The sequence below is a fragment of the Phasianus colchicus genome, chromosome 8 (genome assembly GCF_987193195.1).
Source record: "Phasianus colchicus chromosome 8, bPhaCol1.hap1.1, whole genome shotgun sequence".
Lineage (NCBI taxonomy): Eukaryota > Metazoa > Chordata > Aves > Galliformes > Phasianidae > Phasianus > Phasianus colchicus.
Window position 1 is genome coordinate 28,552,959 of NC_143443.1, and position 22,621 is coordinate 28,575,579.

Here is a 22,621-nt window from a genome sequence, read left to right on the forward strand (position 1 = left end):
TTCAGAAGTGAATGAGGGAACCATGAAGAGCACAGTCCTTTCCTCATCAAACATTTTAAACAACAGTTCACATTGAAGGTAATTGGTTTTTAAAATCCGGACTGACTTTCTAAGTGATACTGGATTAATAGTTGCAGTTAATGGAATCTCCTTTATAAGCAAAAATATTTCTGAGTAATCTTCTCATTATCTTTCCCCATAACAATTACAAAAAGCAAACTTTCTGTCTCTTTGTCTAGATGACATCGTTACAGATCTGGCAGAACAGTCAAAGAAGGAATCATAAAAATTGTTATGAAAACCTGGAAGAAATGTCAGAAAATTAGCAAATATTTGACTCCATTTTCCTTTCTTATTAAAAAGTAATTTTTCATTACTAAATTACTAATTAAAGTGTTTAGCACATGACAGGCGAAAAGACCCTCATCTTAGGGCTGCTCATTGTCCATGAGCACAATGAGATGGAGTAATTGGGATAGAGCTGAATACTGATCCAGCTATGTCCAAATACATATTTGCTCATGGAGACATGGTAAATATGGAGAGTCATTTTTAAGATGGCAAGCCAGAATACAAAAGCAGAATGTTTACCACCTTTAGTGTCTCTTTATTTTTGGCAAAGTATTTGTAGATTCGTCTTTCTTCTCCATGCCATTTTAAGTCTGTCTTTATGAAAATAAAAAGCAGACATCAATTTAATCTTACAGGTGGCAATTAGCATCTTTACAGACTCCAAAGCCTAAGCAATTATAAGTTGAATAATTTATGGTAAATGGAACAATTCGTTTTATCAGTCTTATAACATGCATTAGAAATACACTTCACTGCCTGGAGCTGCTTGATTATTGATTCTGGAGTTCTCATTAGAGATGCAATTGGCAGCCCTCACCCATGGGCAATGGCTACTTTTGTTTGTTTGCACTTCTGAATTAATTGGGACTAAACCATGGTTACTTGTGCTTATTTAGGGTGATAATCTGCCAATAAAAGAGGACAGAGGGGGTGTGCCATTATTGTTCTCATGCCAGCAGGAAATCTCCTAGGCAAAACTTGCCAGAACGGCCACTGACCCCTTCTGCCATGGAACACAGAAAACACATCTTTGGCTCTAGATTTATCCTTAGGACAACATATAGCAAAGCTACAGCTTTGACCTTCTTATCATAGCCATTGGGCTAATGAGGTACATAAGGTGTATGTAGACTCCTTGCAGTCTTCATCTTATGCTTTTCATAAGTACTTGCTGCCAGTAGTGGGCTGGGGGCTTGAACCAACCCAGCTGCTTGTGCAGAGGAGGTGGCTGTGTCATTGCTGCAGCCCAAGCACACCAAATCTGAAACCCAAATCAGGTGTGTCTTGGAACTTTTGGAGTGTTTTGGCTTTTTACCCTCCTTAGATGAGGATTTCCTAGGCTTCAGCTTTCTTGTGTCAAGAAATTACACAATATTTATTTAACTGTGGTGTTAGTTTAATGCCAGAAGATGAAGGTGGCTTTCTTTCTGGAGATATAATCTGTTCCTTCAGTCAAATGAGGTGAGGAAAGGTGGGCATCTCTCTGAGGGTGGGAGCCCAGGTATTCTCTTTGCTGCACATCCATCACAAACTGCTCAACAGACTATGTAAGTGTGCTCACAGGGTGACAATGTGTCACTAGAGGGCTGGTTGGTAACATTGGTAACACACTTAACTGAACATGGAAATTGTACAAAGGCAGGCAAGAAAACCAGCATCAAATTGAACTACTTTGTGAATCTTGTGTTCCTTTTCTTTTTTGCCTTCCAGTGTCTTCCAAACAAGATTGAATTGAAAAAACCCAAGTTAGATAAAAGTATACACTATAGTTCAGCTCATTTTGCTGAATTGAGTGTAGCAGTGACAGTTTCTCAGATTTAAGAGTGTCTGGGTTTTCTTAACCTTATGGTCAAAACTTACAGGGGGCAGTTTGGACTTGAATTGTCCATATAAACAGTCCCACATGCACTGCATTGTTCCACATGCACATCTGGTGAGTTCTTTGTCATTCCTAATTAGGATGCAGCTTCTTGGAAAATTAGTTCTTTGACAGTAACTGCAAGAAGAAACTGTGCAAATTTAAACAAGAACTGAGAATCCTACTGAGACTTTTATTAGCAACAAAATTATCTGCAGAATGTATTTTTCTTCTTTCAGCATTACTGACTCTTCTGATTCCAGACAGTGTTCAATCCCACGTCATTACAGACATACCTGGACATGGATCAGAGTTTAGAAGTAACTTCCCAGTCTGTGACAGATATGTCCTCAGCTATGAATGCAATCAGCTCTTTAAGGTACAATTTAAATCATATCTGTGTCATATTTCTCCACAGTTCCACAGCATTTGTGACCTATCAGTGGTCATCCTTATTCAGCTGTCAGAGTTGCTCTTCACATTAAGAAGGAATAACTAAAAACATTTGAATTGTACTATATTCTGTTGAATCCAACTCAAGTTGACAATATAAACCTGCATTAAGTCAGCTAGCCAAAACTTACACTTTATCTAAACTATTTTCAGAGAACACAGAATAAAGGTGGAAGATATTCCTGAAACTAAGCAAACACCTGGGTGTGAAATCCAAACAGGTGTAAACGTAGACTACTGATCTTGTTCTGAACAAAACACATACACCTGCATACTTGCAGTTTAGCACAAGGAGGGCAATAACTAACAAAAAATACCAAGTCTAGCCCCACTATGGCACTTGCCATACTTCCCCTCGCATGCAATAATTGACATTCTTCTTTCAGAACTGCTGTGGATCAACAAGGCGCTGAAGGACCTACTTTTGTTCAGAAGAACCACTCACACACAATCAAGTATGTGCTTTGTGCCATCCAGATAGGACTGAATAAATTTAACAGGTTGAAATGTTATTTATCTGTGCCTTATTGCAACCAGATGGAACAATTAGAGGAAAAATATTCTGTGTACTTTAGGCTTTTATGGTTCCCAATACGGACGAAATTCCTCTGGCTGACAATGGTCCTGAGGAGTTCTTATACTTTCAAACAATTGCAACTCTGTTTTTGCAGGAAGAACACGAGCTGTGATTGACCTCCCTGCAATTATCTGTTCTGATTTGGATACAGAGAGTAAAGCTGGAGTCATAAAGTGGCTTGCTGAACACAGATACAGAAATGACCCTCTGCTGATGGTTCTACTTTAAAAGCTGAAATCCAGCATTGTATTCTTCTGTTTGGTGGTGTGTAAGCAATACTTTTGGATGTCAGGGGGAAGTTCTTTGGATGTCAGGGGTTAGTTCATCACAGAGAGAGCAGTGAAGTGCTGCTACAGGCTGCCCAGACAGGCTGTGGATGCTCCATCCCTGGAGGTGTTCAAACCCAGGTTGGATGGGGCCCTGGGCAGCCTGGTCCTGTGCCAGATCTGGAGGTTGGTGGCCCTGCCTGTGGCAGGGGGTTGGAACTTGATGATCCTTGGAGTCCCTTCCAACCCAACTCATTCTATGATTCTACATTCACTTCAGAAGAAGTCAGTCTGAAAGCAGACAGGGAAGTAAGCATCTTCATGGAGAAGGAAGTGCTGGATCTCTCTTCTGCACAGAGAAGCAGAAAATTCATCTCCTGCAACAGCACTTATCTGCAGTTTGCACATAGTGCAGCTACTAGTCTCCTACATTATTTCTTCTCTATATAGCATAATTGCACCAGACCCTTGAGGTACTGATCTGTGCAATTCCAGTGACCTGCATGGAGCTTTTGGCCCATCTCTATTAGACCTACCAACCTTCATGCATAAAGCAACAACATCCTTTCAGCCTTTTACTGAGCCTATTTATTAAGGTTGCTAATAAAATCAGTAACTCTAATCATGCTTTTGGTTGTTTTGGATCCTGGCTTGGCTAGAAATCGTTGGAGATAAACATCTCATTTCAAATAGGCTACTGAGCAGATGGTAATGACTTTTAATCACTAACAACATGAGGCAATTCTGAAATGATGCCTTGGAGATGAATGGTTTGGTACATCGTTCCCACCATTTTGAATGCTGAATAACCTTGCCCCATGAAGCAAGCCACGTGTGATTTATGCACTCACATCCTTCTAGCTAACTGAAATACTGACAGTCATTAATAGTCTCTCACATTTCTTCTTTTGGGCCCTTTTCCAATGCCCAGTAAAGTCAAAGCAAACCTCTTCTTTCTAAGCCTTCAAAGACTCCATCTGCTGTGGTAACAAAGTGTTGGGATTTAATTGCTGTCGCAGAAGATTGGGAAACCTACAAGAACTTGCTGCTCAGTCCTAAAACTGAGAGGAAGAAATAGCTGAAACCCATTTAAACACCTGTTCTCAAAAGAAAAAAAGAAGAAGAAAAAGGCTTTTGGTAATATGTGAAAACAGTACTGAGGTCAGACACTGACCTTCAGCTCACGCCCTTTGTCTGTGTCAGGGTAATTACAGTAGACAAACCATTTTGGACAATTCTCAGCTTAGGTCAGTCCTTAGCAGGCAGAGCAAAGAGGTTTATCACAGGCCCTGTCCACTGCCTCGTAATTGGAAAGCTGAGGTTTTGTTAGAATGCCTGTGTGACAAGTCTGCATTTCAGTCAGTGGGCTGCAGTCTCCTTGCCTGGAAGCTTGCTGCATCATTTCCTAACAGTAATGTTTAAATAGTTTTACTTGAGCTCTTACAGAGCAATCTGTGCCTAAGCACTTTTTAGCAGGGCATTTGTGAGACTATTTTTCAAGTGGTTTTCAGGCGGTTAGCCTGACTAAGCTGTATCCACAAGAGAAATTCCATCACAGTTTACCACATGCATTCCACACTGCAGCTTCAATTTTAACTCCACGTCAATCAGTAGCAAATCTGCTGACCTTATAAAAAGTATTTTTGTTGTTTGTTTGTCTGTTTGTTTCTATTTTGTCTTATGGAGAAGAACTCTGACACCTTGCTTCTGTGTCCCGCAGTGATGGCCATGTGTGCCACTCACCTGAGAATTCACCCTCACAGCTTAAGGTAGCAGCAAATATTGCCACAGCTAGATTACAGATATGTAAATGCAATCTAAGCAAATAAGGCGCATAATTAAAATCTTGCATGATAGTTCCAGAGTGCTTATGTAGGTACCTGACTCTTTTAATAATAAGGAATGGTTTTGGTGGGAACCTCTAATCCTGTCTGCCTGTTTGTCCAAAAGACAGACTTCTTTGGTAAGAAGAGCCCATTATTAATACGTGTCAGAAGTGTGTCAGGGAGGCTGCTGGGCAGTGCTAATGCTGACAGCTGGAGCACTGGGTGTCCTTGGGGCTGCTGAGGATGGTGTGAGCAAGCACTGGGAGAGCCTCCAGAGCAGGCTGAAAAAGTGCTTATGCACACGTGGGCCTTGGTCCTGTTCTGTGCAGAGACAGCCATTGAGTTCAGCAGGAATGTTTGCTTCTCAGTCTCTGGAAGCACTGGGAACATGCTTAGCTCTTAGCTAAACATGTATTTATTTCCCCGTAACTGTGTCTTTTCATGGTTTCACCTGCAGGCTCTTACCAGTGAATAACTGAAATGAATGAATGAAGCATCCAAGCTGTCAGTACTTTGGCACCAGGCTCTTGGCTCTCACATACCTCACGTATAACTTGCTTTAATGCTCTGGGAAGCGCTGTCAGAGAAATGAATCTGCACAAGTCATGCCTGAAGAAGAAAGCCCTCATGCAGCACTGCTGTGAGAAGCAAGAGCCTGCCTTAGTGATACCTGCTTGTAGGACACACGCGAAGGCAGGAAGATTAATGGGCTGAGCAAGTAGTCAGCAGAATATAATTCTTTTAAGCTGTGCAAGGAAGCTACAATGCTTAACATTGTGACGGGTGAGGGGGAGAGACAGCAGCTCTCCAAACCCATTTATCAGAAGGCTGTGTGTCTTTGTGCTCACGCCATAGGACAGACGAGTTGCACACAACCACAAAATACAACTTATGTGCTTGAGATTTGCAGTTAAAAGTTGGGCCATAATGCTGCACATTCTCACGTGCTGTAAGCACAGCTAGGAAGCCCTGATACCAGCACCCAGTACGATTTCGTGAGGGGCCAGATGGCGCATGTTTTGATAAAGGGCACTTAGTCGGGCTGTGATTGGAATCAGCTGGCTGTGCGGCCCAGCTCCGGTGTGGAGGTTGCTCAGTCGCGATTGCAGGCACTCTGGCAATTCGCTATACAGCGGCTTCCAGCTCCTGCGCGCCCGCACGCAGCTCCCCGCCCGGCCCCCGCCGCCCCGCCCCTCCGCACGGCGGACTGCGTTTCCCAGAGGCCCCCGGGCGGCGGGGCGGAAGGCGTGCTGGGTGTCTGAGCATGGCCACCGGGGAGCTGGGGAGCAGGTCGGCTGAGAAGCTCTTCTCCCTCAGCGGGCTGTTCGCCGTCTACAAGCCCAAAGGGCGCACCTCGGCTGCCGTGCTCAACCTGCTGAAGGAGAGGCTGCTGGCAGGTAGGCGGGCAGTTGGGCTGGGGGATCTGCGTGCCCCTTCCTGGGTTCTGAGGTCGTCTTGTAAAAGCCTTCTTTCCGTTTCTGTTTGCAGAAGCCGGCGTGCAAGTAAAAGATAACAAAAGAAAAAGGCAAGCCTTGAAAATTGGACATGGTGGAACTTTGGACAGTGCGGCAACAGGAGTTCTGGGTAACGAGAAGTACAAATAGAGATACAGAACGTGGGAGGTGCTTCTTCTGATCACTTTAACCAAATCCCCAGGGTATCTCAGCACATGGCTTGCGATGCTCTGGGATACGTGCAGCACACACTGTGGCTTTGGGTTACTGGAGAAGAGAGTCCTGGCTTACACGTACTTTTTCTGTACTTGTGCATGCGTATAATAAGTTCCTGAACAAGTTGTTTTTTTAAGTTCCTGAAATAACCAACTTGGTTGGTCATATATTGCTCACGTTCCTTACACAACATCCCACCGTGTACCCCACCACGTTTTCTAAATTGCCTTTGAAATTTATGTGTTATTTTTTGTTTGTTTTGTTTTTGGTTAAGCTGGGGATTCATAGCCATAGTAATTTTCTAAAGTATTTGTTCTTAATGTGTTTCTGGGATTTTGAGGGAACCTTTGGGGGTTGTAATACTTGTCAAATAAAAAATGAGTAACGGCAATTCAGGTGCTGTTTTCTCGAGGCTTAGCACAGAAGTATTTTTCACTTGCTGTCCTATCTTGCTCATTAAAGAGCAGTCATCAATGAGGTGATCTCCAGAGACCCCTTCCAACCCCTGTGATTCTGTGTGTGGCTTTGCTTTCTAATCATAAAATCATAGAATGGCCTGGGTTGAAAAGGACCACGATGATCATCTGGTTTCAACCCCCCTGCTATGTGCAGGGCCACCAACCACCAGACCAGGCTGCCCAGAGCCACATCCAGCCTGGGCTTGAATGCCTCCAGGGATGGGGCATCCACAGCCTCCTTGGGCAACCTGTTCCAGTGCATCACCACTCTGGGTGAAAAACTTCCTCCTAATATCTAACAACTAATCCTTCCCTGTCTCAGTTTAAAGCCATTCCTCCTTGCCCTGTCATCTGTGTACTGAATTTCTTCATTCCATTAAGGATTATGACGTATCAGTTGCTATTAATGAAAATTCAGCAGTAACTGTGACAATTGGACTGGATTAATCCCATATCATACACTGTCACCAATGGTTTTGTTGATGAGTAATGCTAAAATCTACAGCTTGCTTTAATCATAGTTTTGTAGCTCAACTTGGTCCGAAGAAGTAACAGCAATACTTCTTTGGTACTGAAATTCAACAGGTAGAGCATTTACTATACACAAGTGTATTCACTGAGTTCTAATAAAATGAGGAGATATCCACTGAGTTTTACTGTAATAGGAACAGTACTTCCAGGAATGTTTGTGGAGTCTGTTGCTAATAGAGGTTTACATGCTGATAATTGTTCTGTGTCACCTGTGAATGTTTTGAAATGTACCCCTCTTGGGCTGGAAGAGAAGCACTAACTTCTTTTTCCATCTTCCTGTGCTGTGTGACCACTCACCAGAGAATACTGTGTATCTGGCTGACGTGGGTGCTTTCACTTTTCAGGGATGTTCCCAATGAGCATGCTACTGCTCATTGTTGGAAGTCAACAGCATTGATCCAGAGGGAAAGAAAAATCTCTTGTCATCCTTAATTGCTTCTCCTAGCGTTCTCTGATATCCATCAGTCTCCAAAGCCAGCTCATGTGGTGTGACAAAAAGTACTTGGGCTTGATGTGCTTGGTAAAGACAGAAGTGTATCACCTTAATATGCTATGGATTGATCCAAAAAGGCACAGAATGTTTCATTCCACTGCCATACAAAACACACAGAGAAAAATCAATGGTAGGTAGATTGGAAAAGACAAGACTAGAGAGGAGGGGGAAAGGCCATGTGTTGAGATATCTTGGGGATTTGGTTAAAATAATTAGAAGAAAAGGAAGAACATGATAGAATCAAGTCATTTATAAGATGTGTTCTGCTTTTTTGTGTGTGGTAGGAGGGCTTAGGAAGCTTTCTTTCTTCATGTATCTTAGCATAATAAAGTATTTATCTTCTGAAATGTGTAACCTTTTATTCTTTCCCATTGTTTCACAAGTTGCATGTCTACAACTTCATTCATATGAATTGCTGATAGAGTCTTGCTTGGTGTGTGGGGTGTACTGCAAATAACTGGGCAGTGCTTTTCATCGGAAGATGCACTTTAGAATTTCTTCTTGTATTTACAGCAAGTGTAGATGAGGAAGAACTTTGGAGGCAGAGATCAGTGATATGTATGGCATGAATGATGGGCGACTTATGGACCAGGTGGCAGACCGCCCTGTGTCCTAGGGAAATCTAAACCATTTATAAAAAGGCAGTGGTAAATGAGCAATGGTAATACTTCTGAAACTGAAGTAGGTATTTTTTAATCCAAGTTATGAGTGATGTCAGCGTGTTGCAAGAAAAGTGCTTGGTTATAAAGTTTTGTGTGTGCTTATCTCCATTTCTCAGCCTTGTTGTAGCTCTGTCTGGTGAATTTGACAGGAACAGGCTGAACTGAAGGTACACAGAGTTACAAGGACGAAGGCATATGTGACTGTAAAAACCCTGAGGAACAAGAGGAGAATGACTGAGAATAAGAAGTCTTATGAATCTCAAGAGTGTTAAGATTGAGAAACATCAGAGCACAAATGTGGTTTTGTTTTTCTTTTTTGTTTTAAATAGTCATTATTGAGCTGGATGCTCTTGGCTTATTGACTCAAGCTAGTACAAAGCTGATTTGTTTCAAATTCACTTAACTCCTGTAGTTTTATTAAGATCAAGGACAGTTGTTACGTATTCTTTAGCTTGTGTATGGAAATAATTTCCCATTTTTAGTTCAGGAAAGGTGAAGGTGACCCTGTTTTATTTAATAGTAGAACAATTTTGGAATAATTCCTTAATTTCTCATTAGTGTTTTTTTTTTTTCTTGATGTGACACAGTGGAGAATTTCTGCAATGAGTTATAGTAGATAGCATGGCAATGTTCTCAGGGCTGTGTTGTGGCAATGTATCTGACTCATCCCTGTTCTCCATCTTCCTTCTGTTGCCATTGTTTCTTTGGATTGCTGTATGTGGAGCAAATCAATAGAAAGGCTTATCCAAAGCAAGCACCTTGTTGTAAAAAGCTTTGAAGTAAAATGTAAAATACTGCCTTTTCCCATCTGCTTTTCTTATGGAAACCTGACTGATAATTACTTTGCGGAATACTGATTTAGGATGGAAAAAACAATGGTTTGTACGTATACAATAATAGGGGGGCCTGACTAGGAATGATTTCTGACAGTCTGCTTGGACCTTTTGATTAATTTACTTTGTTGCTGTGACTTCGATGAACTGTTTCATTATGCTGTCTTGGCTGTGTTACTCTTTGCCTCTATCAGCCTTTGAAAGGCCCATTTCACTTGCAATGCAGTCCAGATTCATTATTAGTGAGCCAAAGCTTTCATCAAATGAGAGATGGGGTTAATTGCACTATCTGTTTCTCTGGTGATTAAAAGATAAATAAATCTAGGAGTCAAATTAAAGCATTTTGAGAACTAGGTGAAGCTTATTTGTCTTCTGCTTTAGACTTCTTTATTTCTGTAGTCCCATTTTTGAACATTAGAGCTTCTCTCATAATGGTGTTGAATAAGGGAATTGCAGAGCTGGTTTAGAAGTGTAATTTCTCTTTCTGTCTTTGCAGTGGTTGGTATTGGAAAGGGAACAAAATTGCTGAAAACTATATTGGCAGGTTCCAAGGTAAGGAATGCTAAATGACCCGTATTAGTGCTTGTTTGTTTAGTTTGATTTCTGTTTTTCTTTCAAGGAGGAGCTGCACCTGCATACAAATATCTGAAATGTCCAGTGTAGTTATTGTAAATAAGTACAACTGTTCCTGTGTTTAGGCTCATGTCTGGGATGCTCATTGAAAAACCTTTGTTTGTCTTTGTTTTGCTGAGGAGTGTCAATAAAGGATTAATTCTTATATTTTGCAGGAAGATAGCTATAATATTTTGTTATTTTCAACAAAGAAAAGATTGAAAAGCAATAATAAAAATGGCACTATAAGAAATGCTTTCAGAGGGTAATTGTGTATGATGGTTCAGTTTTTGGTTGTCTCCCATTTATGTAGATAGCAGAACTACGATTTAGCTTGCAGTAACAGATGTTTCTTTTCTCTCTTCTTAAATGCCAGGAGGCACCTTTTGGAATTATGTCTTGTTTGTGACAGTAGCTTTTGGTTCAGAGTCTGTCCACTTTAGACAGGTGAGCTACAAACACATGCACAGGCACATGCAAGGAACTAAAGGTAACAAAAGCCTTTTGGCTGAATGAGATAAACCAGACTGGGGCCCTGGCAGATAGCAATCTTGCTGATTGCTGCTTTTGATTAGTTGTGTTGTGTCTTTGGTGACAGTACTCCAGATTGTGGGTATTACTTACTGAGCAGGTGCATATATTCCAGGAATCTGCAAATGTTGATTCCTTCTTTGCAAGTGAAATCCTGTGGTTTTGACCATTATTTTTAAATGAGAATTTTAGGTAAGGCTGACAGATAGAGAAATCAATTAAGCCTTCCTATCTTGTGCTCGGGAAAAGTCAATAGTAGGTTCAGCAAATTGATAGCCTTTCTAATGCATTTTATTTTCCTATTTTTTCCCATTCTTTTCTGGTATGAACATCTATAGGTGTTAAAGTGATAAATTGATGTGGAATTTCATTGATACTCTTCAGTTCAGCTCAATAGAAAAAATGTTGACAAAAGAGAATACAACTAGGCCAAAAAGCTGTGGAGACTGATCCAAAACTGAAATGGCTTAGCACTGATATATAGGACCAGACTTCAGTCATTTTCAATTTGAAACATCAGTAAGCAGCTGGAGCTGGATTTAGGAAAGTGGAAAGTGAGAAGTTAGATGGTGAATCCAATGCGTGTTCTGAAAATGTGTTCTGAATGCTTCAGAATCACATTTCTTATAAAATGCAGGTTTCTATCTCTGAAAACCTACAGACATCTACCTTTCTTTTCTTGGCTATGGGCAGAACTGAGATTAAAATTAATTTGGGGTTAGAATAGATATTTGAATAGGGGAAAAAAAATTGAATGCAGTTTTAGAATTTGTAATTTCAAGAAAAATAATAGCAATTCAGCTGAAGTCAGCTCTTGTGTTTCTCATGGCAATCTGACCAGTGCTTGCTTCCTAATTGCTTGCACTTGAGTGACCAGAATCCAAACACATCCATGAAGGAGCATGCTACAGCATTGAATATTGCTTTTGTAGCAGCTTCTTTACCAGAACCTGCTGTTCTGGGAGGTTTCACCAACACTTTTGTATCCTCCTGCCCCCTTCTGCAGTTGCAGAATTCTTCTGGCCTTGGCATAGTTGATACTTCCATGTGTCATCCATCTGTGACCTTTTTCAGTAGACACTTGCCTAAAGCAGGCCGTTCTAGTTCTGAGAGACTATGGTTCAGTTCTGGAAATAGGACAGCCCAGCTTTCCAGGTCTAGAAGTGAGTTCCCAGCCTTCCTTAGGAAATGATTTATCTTATAGTGCTATATTTTCCTATGCAAGTCTAACCTTCTGTCACTTGACATCTCCCTTTTAAGAACTTGAGAGAGACATTGAACTAATTCAGCTAAATTAAGTCATCACAGGTGGATGTGTGAAAGTTCTTGATTTCATAACACCTAAAGCTCCTAAAGTGCTTCTTAAGCTGATTTTCAGAGTGGAAACAGCTCTGGTGGATTAAGTAGTTTCTATTGTTTTGGCAGAAGAGCATATATACAAGCTCTTTTGTGACCCAGTAGCTCAAAAAAGTTTAGAGATACTGCTACAGGACAATGAAAAGGTGACACAGAGGAGAAATGAGCAGTGGAGACAGTCTGTCAAGGTCCTGCTGCCAGATCCACTCTCCCCTGGCTTTAGGTTGGTAGAGGCTGTGTGCTTATAAGTGAAGTAAAGATACATCCTTACAGCAGATCTACTATTCCCCTGCAACTGTTCATGTTCTGGTGTGGCAGAGGGTGTGAGGCTGTGCCAGATGGCATGGCAGTCGTAAGCTTTTGTTTGGAGCTTGTCTGCCTCAGCTTTCTTATTTTCCATTTATACTTTGGTAACTTTGGCACACGATAACTCAGGAGGCTTGAGGAGGCTGATGCATCTGCTGCAGACAGCTGCTTTTTGGTTTTGACCATGCTATAATAAAGGCTCATATCTTAGCAAGAGATCTGATGCAGATAAATTAACAACTGTCTAAATAGGTTTGAGTATTTTTTTCTGAACGTCTTCTGCATATGCCATGAACTTACACTTTGATCTCATCTTTTTACCACTGTGGAAATTATAGTGTGTGCTGAAGCTTTTCTTTTATTCTGCTTATTCTGATAAAGATTTGGCTGAAGTGGCTGAGCGTCTCTGGTTAGGATTTATTGTTTCATTATAGGAATGTATCGTATCTTGTAAAGAAATAGTTCAGTCTATCATTGTTGGCAGCAGAGCTATGCTGACTGGCCAAAACGTATGTTTCTGCAGTAAACTCCATATGGTGACTCTGCCAGAGATTGGACTGTTTCTGTGTTTTTTTCCCTCAAACGTTGTGTGAAACTTTCCTGACTCTGTGTGGCAGCTATGAACATTATCACTCTATTTGCAACTTATGCACATTATACAGGGAGTGTTACTCATCCACTGTAGATTGAGTTCTCAACTGGTGCTCTGTTGGTTTGACCTCCTTATGAATTAATTCAAAACAAATAAAAATGTGTAGCCAAAGGCAATACCTACTTAATGTTCCAGATCTCATTGAATTCTCAGTATTTATCCAGAATTAAAAATATATGCAAGCTGGCTTAGTTTTTGTTTGTTTGCTTTATTTTTTTTTTTTTCAAGTGATTCAAGTGAGAGGGAAAAGATGAATTCTTTCGGAGAAACATAAATACTGAGCATTTAATACCAATTCCATAGAGAATTGCTCTTCCATCTCATGTTTTGGGATTGGACTTGCCAGGACTTTTCTCACTGCATTGTTTTGGGTGTTTTTTTGTGTTTGCAAAATACAGAGAGTAGAATGAGGAACTATTTCTCGCCAGGAAAAAGAATATAATGGGAATGGACCAATTTTTATTACTGTAAATTGATTCAGTCTTGTGGGTCTTGAGACTGGTCTGTCTCAAACAAAATATACAAGTGACTTTTTGAGATGGACAAATGGAGTGCAGAATGCTAGCTACTAGCACAATTTCCCACGTAGTACTTATGTTTTAAAACCTTTTATCTCCTTCAATGTGCTGGAATGTAGGTACAAAAGAAATAACTGGGGACTCACCAGAAGAGAAAAATAAAGGAATAGCAATAAGCTTTGTTCTAACACTTTCTATTTGGAGATGTCTTCGAACACATAGAGTATTTTTAGGTGGGATGAAATAGGATAATTAAAATGTTTGGGCTTTAATACTATGTTTATTTTGTATATTTTTCAGTGAGGTAGCATCTGGGCTCGCCCTAAGCATTTTATTTGCATCTTACAGGTGTGAATGAGGAAAGGACTTGGCCATCCATCTAACTGTGCTTGAAATCATTGCTTCTTAATGAGCAGAAGGCATATCTGCTTTGTTTTCATCTGAGGGTTCATAATATTGTCATGGTCCAAAACCCCAAGAGCTCAGTGATATGAGGGGGTTTTGGTTTGCATAAGTTTGGGCAGGGACTACTTAAAATAGAAAATCTAATGTCAAAAGTTCAAGCTTCTACAGAATGGTACACTATCCTAAATAAATAATAATAAAAAAAATCTGAGTAGAGTAAAACAGAATCTCCAAATCATTGCAAGGACTAGAGAAAGAATATGAACAGAACAAGGATACATCAGTGATATGATATGTGACAATCTAGATTTACTGTAATGGGAAAAACTTTAGCTTCTATGAATCCTGGATGGGAAGTGAGTACCAGTTCATTGATCAGGCCTTGTCATTTTCACTTCTACCTAAGAGGGCTTATTTGTGTAGGAGTAGATTGAACATCACGTATAAGAATTTTGGAAGCACAGAATCGTAGGATTGTTGGAGTTGGAAGGAACCTTTAAAGGTCACCTAAGCCAACTCCCCCTGCAATGAATGGGGGCATCTACACTTGATCAGGTTGTTCAGAGAAATGTAAGTTGCTTCTTGCAGTGTAATTTGTGGCTTAGAATTTCTGTATTGCAGAATTGTTTCTCCAGATGAATGAGACCAGATGCTACAAAATACAGTGTTCATGAAAAAGGTTGCCTCATGTTCCTTCCTGTAAATGTCTTACTGTCCTAAAAGATTAGGCTTTAATTTGTATCCCTTTAACTTCTCAAACATAAAGGTTGTTGGCTGTCTCCAATGAATTTATTTATATATTTATTAAGTCCTTCACTTCCATCTTTAGGTAATTAGTTCAATCAATTAATAATGCATTGAGAAGAACATCTACTAGTCCATATAAGGAATAGAATTAATGAAGCCCTTTCTTGTGACTTCATTTGCTTACAGCTTGTTAGGCACTGAAGCCCCATGTGGACACTTTGGTATCCAGGAATACAGTGGGGCTCCCTCTGGGGCCTCTTTCTTAGTTGAAGCTCTAATTTTTTCCCCTCTATCTACCTATTTTCCTGAGATTTACAAGAACTCAGCATCTATGTCAACTCTATTCTTCTACCAAGAAAACTTGTGTGTTTTCACATTAATATGTACAACATGATGGTGTAAGTGCTAAATCTTAGGCAACCCTGTTTTTCTTTTTAAGGAGGCTTTTTTTCCCCCACTGTTTTAAAATGTATTTGTAAAGCAGTTTGTTCTCCAGTTCATGTACGTGAATTACGAGTGCAAGAAAATAGAGTTGACTTTCCTTTTGAAGGATCCTCTTGGTTGTGTGTGCTGTTATTTTAAATATAAAATTCTCTCCTGCCTCACCAGCAGAGCTCTTTGTCTCATCTAGCTTTCTTTTGGAGCTGGTAAGATCAAAGCTACTTATTCATACAGTGCATAGTGATGTTGTTCTGTTTTCTTTTTTGTATTCTGATACTTTTAACATTCTCTCAGAAGGGCAAGGTTTGTGGGTAGTGGTAATGCTTTTTTTATTAGATCTGTTGGTATAGTAGAGGCAGCTCGGCATTTGAAAGTACAAGCATCTTTCTCAGGTCTGAAAGAGAAGACATGGATTTTAAAATTAAATGTAATTTCAGATCCATTTAGAGAGGTAGATGTATTTTAGACCAGTTCTGAAAGAAAATGCATTAATGCTTGTCCTGTGGAACACCAGCAGTTCTGGTTGGGCAGGCAGATCTGGCAGGTAGGACCCCAAGGGTGTTCCATACAGATGGGCTACGTTTTATGACCTGCTTTAATAAAATGGAGTAGGAAAACAACTTACCTCCCGCGTGGGTAGCAAGGTTCTTGTTCGCAACCGTGTGAGCCAAGCTTCCAGTCACAAGGCTAGGGCATTGCTATTGCTTGCCGGATGGTTCTTCGCATGGTTTTTGGTGGTGTTTTGCTTCCCAGCTGCACTACGTCCATATCCAGTGGCTTGTATTTGTGGTGAGGAATCCAAGCACTACTGATCAGATTGCTCTCCAGCACTTTCACGAGGAAATTTTTTATCAACGCCTGATTTTTTCACTTTGGCGCACACCCTTTTATTCTCACAGCTCCTTGTTTGTGTTATCCCACCCACCCAAGTAAGGGTCTGACTGAATCTGTTTGTATTGAGATGGAAGAAGGAGGAAAAAAGAGTGCTATATGTGGCCTGCTCACTTAAGCAATATGGATTGCAGTGACATAAAACGCCAGTATTTTGCCTGTATTCAACCCCAAAGAAGTTATTATTTCCTTACAAGGAGGGTAGGAGAAGAAAGAAAGATAAGGTTATCTCCTAGGGGAAGGAGAGCGCCTGGTGTATTATAGATTGTGGAATGTGAGGTAACGTTACACTGTGCCATAAATCCAACATCTCTATTGAGCCCAACTTCTTTCTGAGCCCAGTGGAGTTATGAATTTTAGTTCCCAGACTTGTTTTGAAAGGTGTTTTATGAGTTTCCCTTGAGTAACAGGACTGGCAGATCAGAGGAGGAGTGATTGTTTTACGAGCAGCGTTAACCCACAGGCAGATGGATGTGTTTCAGCCCTTGAAGACTGGGTGATTCATCCTGACATGCGATGGTTGCTTAATTTCATCCATTTAGGTATCATTTTTTGTGTGTTCGGTAATGTACGTTGCATTCCTGAAATGCAGATAACAGGGCAGAGGAGTCTTGCCTCTTCTGTTACCTGACATTTCTTACAGTATTGTGCAAATACAGAAGGAGGTCTTAGTTGTAGAGATAATGACTTTCACCTAAAACTTGTCCTGCTTATGTCTGTAGCCTATTACAGCTGTATCCAAATGCTGCTGTGAGACTGTTTCCTTTTTGTTTAAACGACTACTGACACCTGAAAATCTTTGCTGAATAAGAGTTTGCTGTTATAATTCCATGCCCTCTTTCCAGAGATGTCTGGCTCACTTACATACACTCAGCATGTTTTTCAGTCCTGTGTGTATTATTGTATGTTACTGATTGTTCCAAGATATTAACTAAAGATCAATGTCAGTTTATGAAAGTACAGTCTTCTTATTTTGGTACCAGGAAGATGCATAAAAGGAGGCTGCATGTTGTTTCTGATGTGTTTTGAGAATGTGCAGAAGGTGTTATCAAAACTTGAAGTGGTGTCTGTGCAAAACAAGATGCACTGAGCAATGTGAAGCCCACGCAGTGGAGGTTACAGAAATTGGGAAGGGCTGAAGCGGTACCTGGGAAAAGTGTTCTTACCAGATACACATTTGTAGCATCTTCACTTATCTGTTATTTCAATCATGAGGTATATTTTTCCTAACAAATTGTAAGAAGAAGCTCGTATAAATACCTGCTCTTTCCTTACCTGCCCAGTATCCCCAAAACACAGTTGTAGAGCAAGAAGCTGTTTGATGGTATAGACAGAAGCTTTCCGGTGGCAGTACCATTAGTAAGCTGGCTTAACATGCTGTGTATTGCTCAAGTCTCTTTTATGTTAACCCCAGAGGCCTAAGCTATTAATAGCTCAGCACCATGCTCTATTAATATTCACACTTTTAAAAAAACTGTAGGAAATATTGAGTAGACTGCACCTATTGTGCTGCAGAAACTCTTTCCACCAAAAATGCTGAGTATTCTAAGAGCATGCTGTAGTGTAATTTTTCTATTCTTTTATTTGCAAGGTCAGTGCTGCCCTTTCTATCTTGACCTTTTTATAATTGTGTGTCTGTGCTACACGTACAGGTCTTCCTTCATTCATTCAAAAAAAAAAGAAAAAAAGAAAAACAATACCGCAAAAAAACAAACCCAAGGCCACAACATGTCAAGGCCTTTTCTCTTACTAAAAATCAAAGTAGAAAGAAAATACATTAAAAGGTTTAAACAGCTGTTCTGTATTGTTGTCTGTAGTGCTCCCTTCAGGTGACTTAGAGATGCTCTTAGCTCTGCCTTTTAGAACTTGCAGCATCTTTGGATTCACCAGAGGCTTTCCTGCTTTCAATTTTATCTGTGAATTTTATGTGTGTGAAGTTTTACCCCCTCTGGAGATACTGTCTTATTTCTGGGTGAAGAATTATGAATTTGCTTAAAACTGTTTCTCAGCTGGGAGCTGAAGGCTGTCCGGGTTTATTCTGTATGCTCTGCAGCGTAGGCGCTAGACGGCAGGATGAGGAAATGAGTAAAGAACAGGTACTGAAGCTGAAAAGAGAATTTAAGAGCCAGCCTGAAATATTTTGGTGAGTGTGATCGGTTCCTCCAGACAGCAAGTGTCAGGAAGGTTTGAATAAATAGACTGTGGTTTCCATGCAGCCACTACTGCATGTGAGCCTTCAATCCTTGGATGGAAAGGATAGAGCCTGTGTTGTGTCCATGAGTGACACACAGCCATGATGTTGCCTAGGGGGACCAGTGTTATTGAGGGAGAACCAGCATTCCTGTTGCTGTTGGGATTGTTTGGGGTTTGGTTGTTTTTTCTCCCATTCCTTTCTTCCATTCCTTTTACCACCTGAACTTAAACTTGCTGGCCTCTTCAGTTACTGCTTTGTCTTTTCCCAGCTCCAGGTAAAGCATCTCCTCTGGGCTCCCCTGCTACTGGTGGTTCTGCTCCTTCACTTTGAAAATCCCATCACTCCATGTGCTCGAACTCTTTAAATAAGCTGACATAAGAGGTCAGAAAATCCTGTTAGTCCAAGAGTAAAGATCAGATAGTTCTTCAGCAATGACAGTACAATTACAGCTTCTGGCAGTAAATAAAATTTAGTGCAGGCTTAGCACAAAGTCAGCTTTTTTTTTTTTAGGAGAAAAATGGAGTGGAGAAGTTGTTACGTTTGTGGATATTAAGAGGACATGTTTAGTGTTTGTTAATTTTGAACTTGCTTTGTCATAAAATATTGAGCTCCTCCCTAATCCCGCAGCCTTAATTTTGCGTCTGTGCAACCTGCTTTTAAGAGATTAGGGCTCTTTGTTTTTAATATATTGAAATCTACTTAGTGAGAGTGCTTTGTTTTGGAAAATAACTGAAACTATGGCAACCTTCTTTTCTTTCAGCATGTTTGTCTATCTCATGTACTCTCTGTTGTGAGTGTTAGCATAGTGGAAGCCATTGGTAGCTCCAAATGTTATACGAAGAGCAAATAAATTATGCAGCTATTAAATTCAGAGCACAGTAGTTGTGCTTTAAAAATCATGGCACACAAACTGGATGTCTGGTTAAAACTGAGAGTTGAAAGCCTGTTTGCTATCTGGATGGCCTAAGCGTACAAAAAAAAGCGTGCACCAGGCCTGTAGGTTGGATGGAGCAGGCACTGAATCAGTGCTTGCCTGATCTCATTCATGTTCCCTGGAGCACTTGGGTTTACTGTTGTTGTTGTGCTGGTTTTTTTTGTCGTTTTTCCTTCAAACTTGTCAGCCACACACAGACATCACTTTGCATAAATTGACTTTCTGTTTCTAGCAGCTCTGGCTGCTCTTTCTTGGCTTCCAGTCTCTTGCACGTGGGTCGGAGCCTTTATTTATTTTTCTTTTACACTTCTGTGTTCAGTTGTTGCTGTGATTAGAAAATGGGTCATCCTTGGATGAACTCTTTTGAACTGCCTCTTGCAGGAGTTCGCCTTGGTGGAAAGTTCCTGCATTGGGAGCCATCTTAAAATCTTCTTGACAGCTACTGGTGACCTTATTTCGTAACTCTGTTTCTGCCTTGTTCCTCCAAAGCACTGCTGTTTAAGAAAAGCTTTTAAACATGTTTAAGATTTCAACTGTCTGGCTTATTTCCCAAAATAATAATAATAAAAAAAAGCTCTTTGATATATTAACAATTAAAATGGAGAAGTTCCGTTCCACGTCTGTCTGGCATTCGTGCTGATAAGTGGGACAGACGTGCCTGGCAGGCAGCCCAGTGCCTTCGGAGCTGTGTGGCTGCAGAAACCCTTGAACAGGGGAGGGCTCTTCCTCCTCTTCTTCCTCTCACAGTTAAATGTGCATACTGGTAAAGCCCTGTCCTTTCTCTTGCTGTGTTCATACTTTCCTTCCCCTCCAAGCTACTATCAGGATTTGTCTTAAATTGGACTTGGAATCAAAAAGCCAAATGATAGCTTTTCTGCTAGCAAGATGTTATTGTAAGCATTGTAGTATTTATTGATTGTGAGAATTCTCATAGCCCCTGTGGTTGTGGCTAAAACAAAACTTTTCTGTATGTGATCGTTCTGGTTTTGTAGAGGATTTGTCATTTTTCTTCAAGGGTTCTGTCACCCTGTTTTCTCAGGCACTGGCTTCTGGGCATGTCCTTCTGCTCACAGGTGTGGCAGCAGCCATGTGGCTTCCAAAGCACAATCCCCATCTTGTTGGGGTTGCATGCACCATGTATTTGTATGTATCGCCCAGTCTGCTGGACGCTTTTCATGTTACCTCATCGAGTGCAGCGTTTGTCATTTCAAAGCATCTCGAGGTTGTCTCTCACTAGTGTGAATGAAAGAGTTCCTTTTACTTGAAGGCTTCTGATCACTTTGCCTCTTGTTTCAGTTGTCATAACATCAAGAAAAATGCTTTCTAGACAGCAGAGATCTGTAGCCATTCCCTAATGCATGATGCTGTATGAAGGTCTTATCCCCTCAGGGCTGTATTGTTCTAACAGCTGGGAGGCTCTGGGGACAGCTGAGCACACCATTAGAAGTTGAAATTAATGCACGATGCTGCAGTGCATACAGGGTATGAGTGGGAATGCTTCATCTTAGCTTTTAATGTGCCACGCTTGCATACTGTAGCTTCCTATAGGGGAAGCTGAGGTGCTGGTTTTAATCTTTAAATGATTTCAGTCTTGATCTCTGGAGATAAGCAGGGGGAAGGACCATAAAGGCTATCCATTGGCAGTGTGCTCTGGTGGGCTGCAGAGGCTGGGTTGTTTCCTGTAGCAGTCTGTATCTGTGAGCCTTTTCTACTAATTGCAAGATCTACTACCTTGGTTTTTTTTGTTTTGTTGAGTGGGCTGAAGTCAGTGTGGTTGTGAGCCATTGCCAGCTGTGTTCCTGTGGAGATTTGTAACTTGAGAGTACAGGAGGAATGTTGCTGGATATGTTTTATAAATCCGGAAGAAATAAATGGCTGTCAACACAAGTGAGGAAAGGTAACCAAACACTTACTGGGTGGCTCAATCCATTGGGCAGTTGTGGGGCTGTGTGAGTTAGAGGCTAAGGAAAATGAATGCTGAATTTAGACTCAAAATAAGAGGAATGATAGATTAAATCTGGACTCTCACCTTCTACAATGTCTGGGTCCTGGATACTAACAAAGGGGAAGTAAACCCTATTAAGTGGTCAGTAAGAATTATGATGTATAATTGTAGATGTCCAAGGACGCTCCAGAGACTGATATGTAAACCAACTGTAGTTCTTAATTTCCTGACCTGTTCTAGCCTTCTTAGTGGATTATTATATTTCTGACTTGAAGGCTCTTTGAAGGCTCCTCTAAGGAATGACAATCTGTAACTAATTTTAAGGGTTTTTTTTTTTGGATGGCTTTTTAAGGATGGCTTTCTGTTTTTTTTTTTCAGAAACCAAAGGGCAAGTCAATTGTTGAGCTTTGGATTGTATGGTTCATACTATTTGTGTTTTCATATAAACATACTATGTTATCTGCCCACTACTGGGAGACCAAGTGAAGCTTATTATTAAAACAGACAGCCTGACCCAAAACAGAATTGGGAAGAAAAAGTGTGTTCAAAATGAAGTAGTATCAGTACTTCCATTTGGAGATGTTTAATCAGAAGAGGTATGAAGTTTTCAGATTTTAAGTTTCCCTGAACTGCTCAGATCATTCATTGTGCTATAATTGTTAAGATCCTCTCACATTTTTTATTAACCTCTAGAAATAACTGCTGAATAGTGTCTCTTTCTAACTGTGCTATTAAAGTTAAGAACTAGATCATTAAATGTCTCGGAGTGCAAGCAATTTTATGGTCCTAAAAGCAGATGATGTACTGTTGTTTATTCTGGAGTGGCCTTCGAGCCTTCATCCACTCTTCCTTTTCTTTTCCATACTTTCCAGAAGCAAACATGACAAATTACAGGTAGATATCTAAATGCCTGATTTTGCAGTTTTCTGGTGATTTGGGCATCTTCAGTGTTTGGAAAAAAGTATACTTTGCTTACCATGTTAAGGCTACAGCTATTTTTATGGTGAAGTCTGCAGTCCACTGCCTCTTGTCTATTTCTGCTGCTTCCATTTACTGGCAATCGCTTGAAGAAATACATTCAAGTGGCAGGTTGTCACACAGAACAAAATCAAGACGTGTCTTAGTAATCCCATTCTGTAGGTGTGTGGGAATATAAATCACTGTTATTGCTTGAACTTGTTGGTTCTTTGCAAGGATATGTAAAAGGATGAATTGCATCAAATTGTGATATGTTAGTACTTCTACCTGTCTGAATGTGTTCCAGTAGAATTTGGCCAACCAGGTTCTGGAAGGTGTCTTTTTTGTGACTTAGTTCAAATTCTTACTAGCTCAGCTCTGGTAAGTTAAGTCTTCCTAGGAGGTAGGCTGGTGGAACACCTTCATTAATTTA

At 40.6% G+C, this 22,621-nt stretch overlaps 1 protein-coding gene across 2 annotated transcripts in view; it reads left to right on the forward strand.

The window, feature by feature from the left end:
* The first annotated feature begins 6,196 nt into the window (after positions 1-6,196).
* Positions 6,197-22,621, forward strand: part of TRUB1 (TruB pseudouridine synthase family member 1) — a 32,469-nt gene continuing 16,044 nt past the window's right edge. The window contains exons 1-3 of one of the 2 annotated variants that reach the window (XM_031597424.2): positions 6,197-6,449; positions 6,541-6,636; positions 10,196-10,251. In XM_031597424.2, coding sequence (XP_031453284.1) covers positions 6,317-6,449; positions 6,541-6,636; positions 10,196-10,251 — 285 coding nt within the window. In that variant the 5' untranslated portion in view covers positions 6,197-6,316. The remainder of the gene's footprint in view (positions 6,450-6,540; positions 6,637-10,195; positions 10,252-22,621) is intronic. The other variant, XM_031597425.2, reaches the window with a different exon arrangement.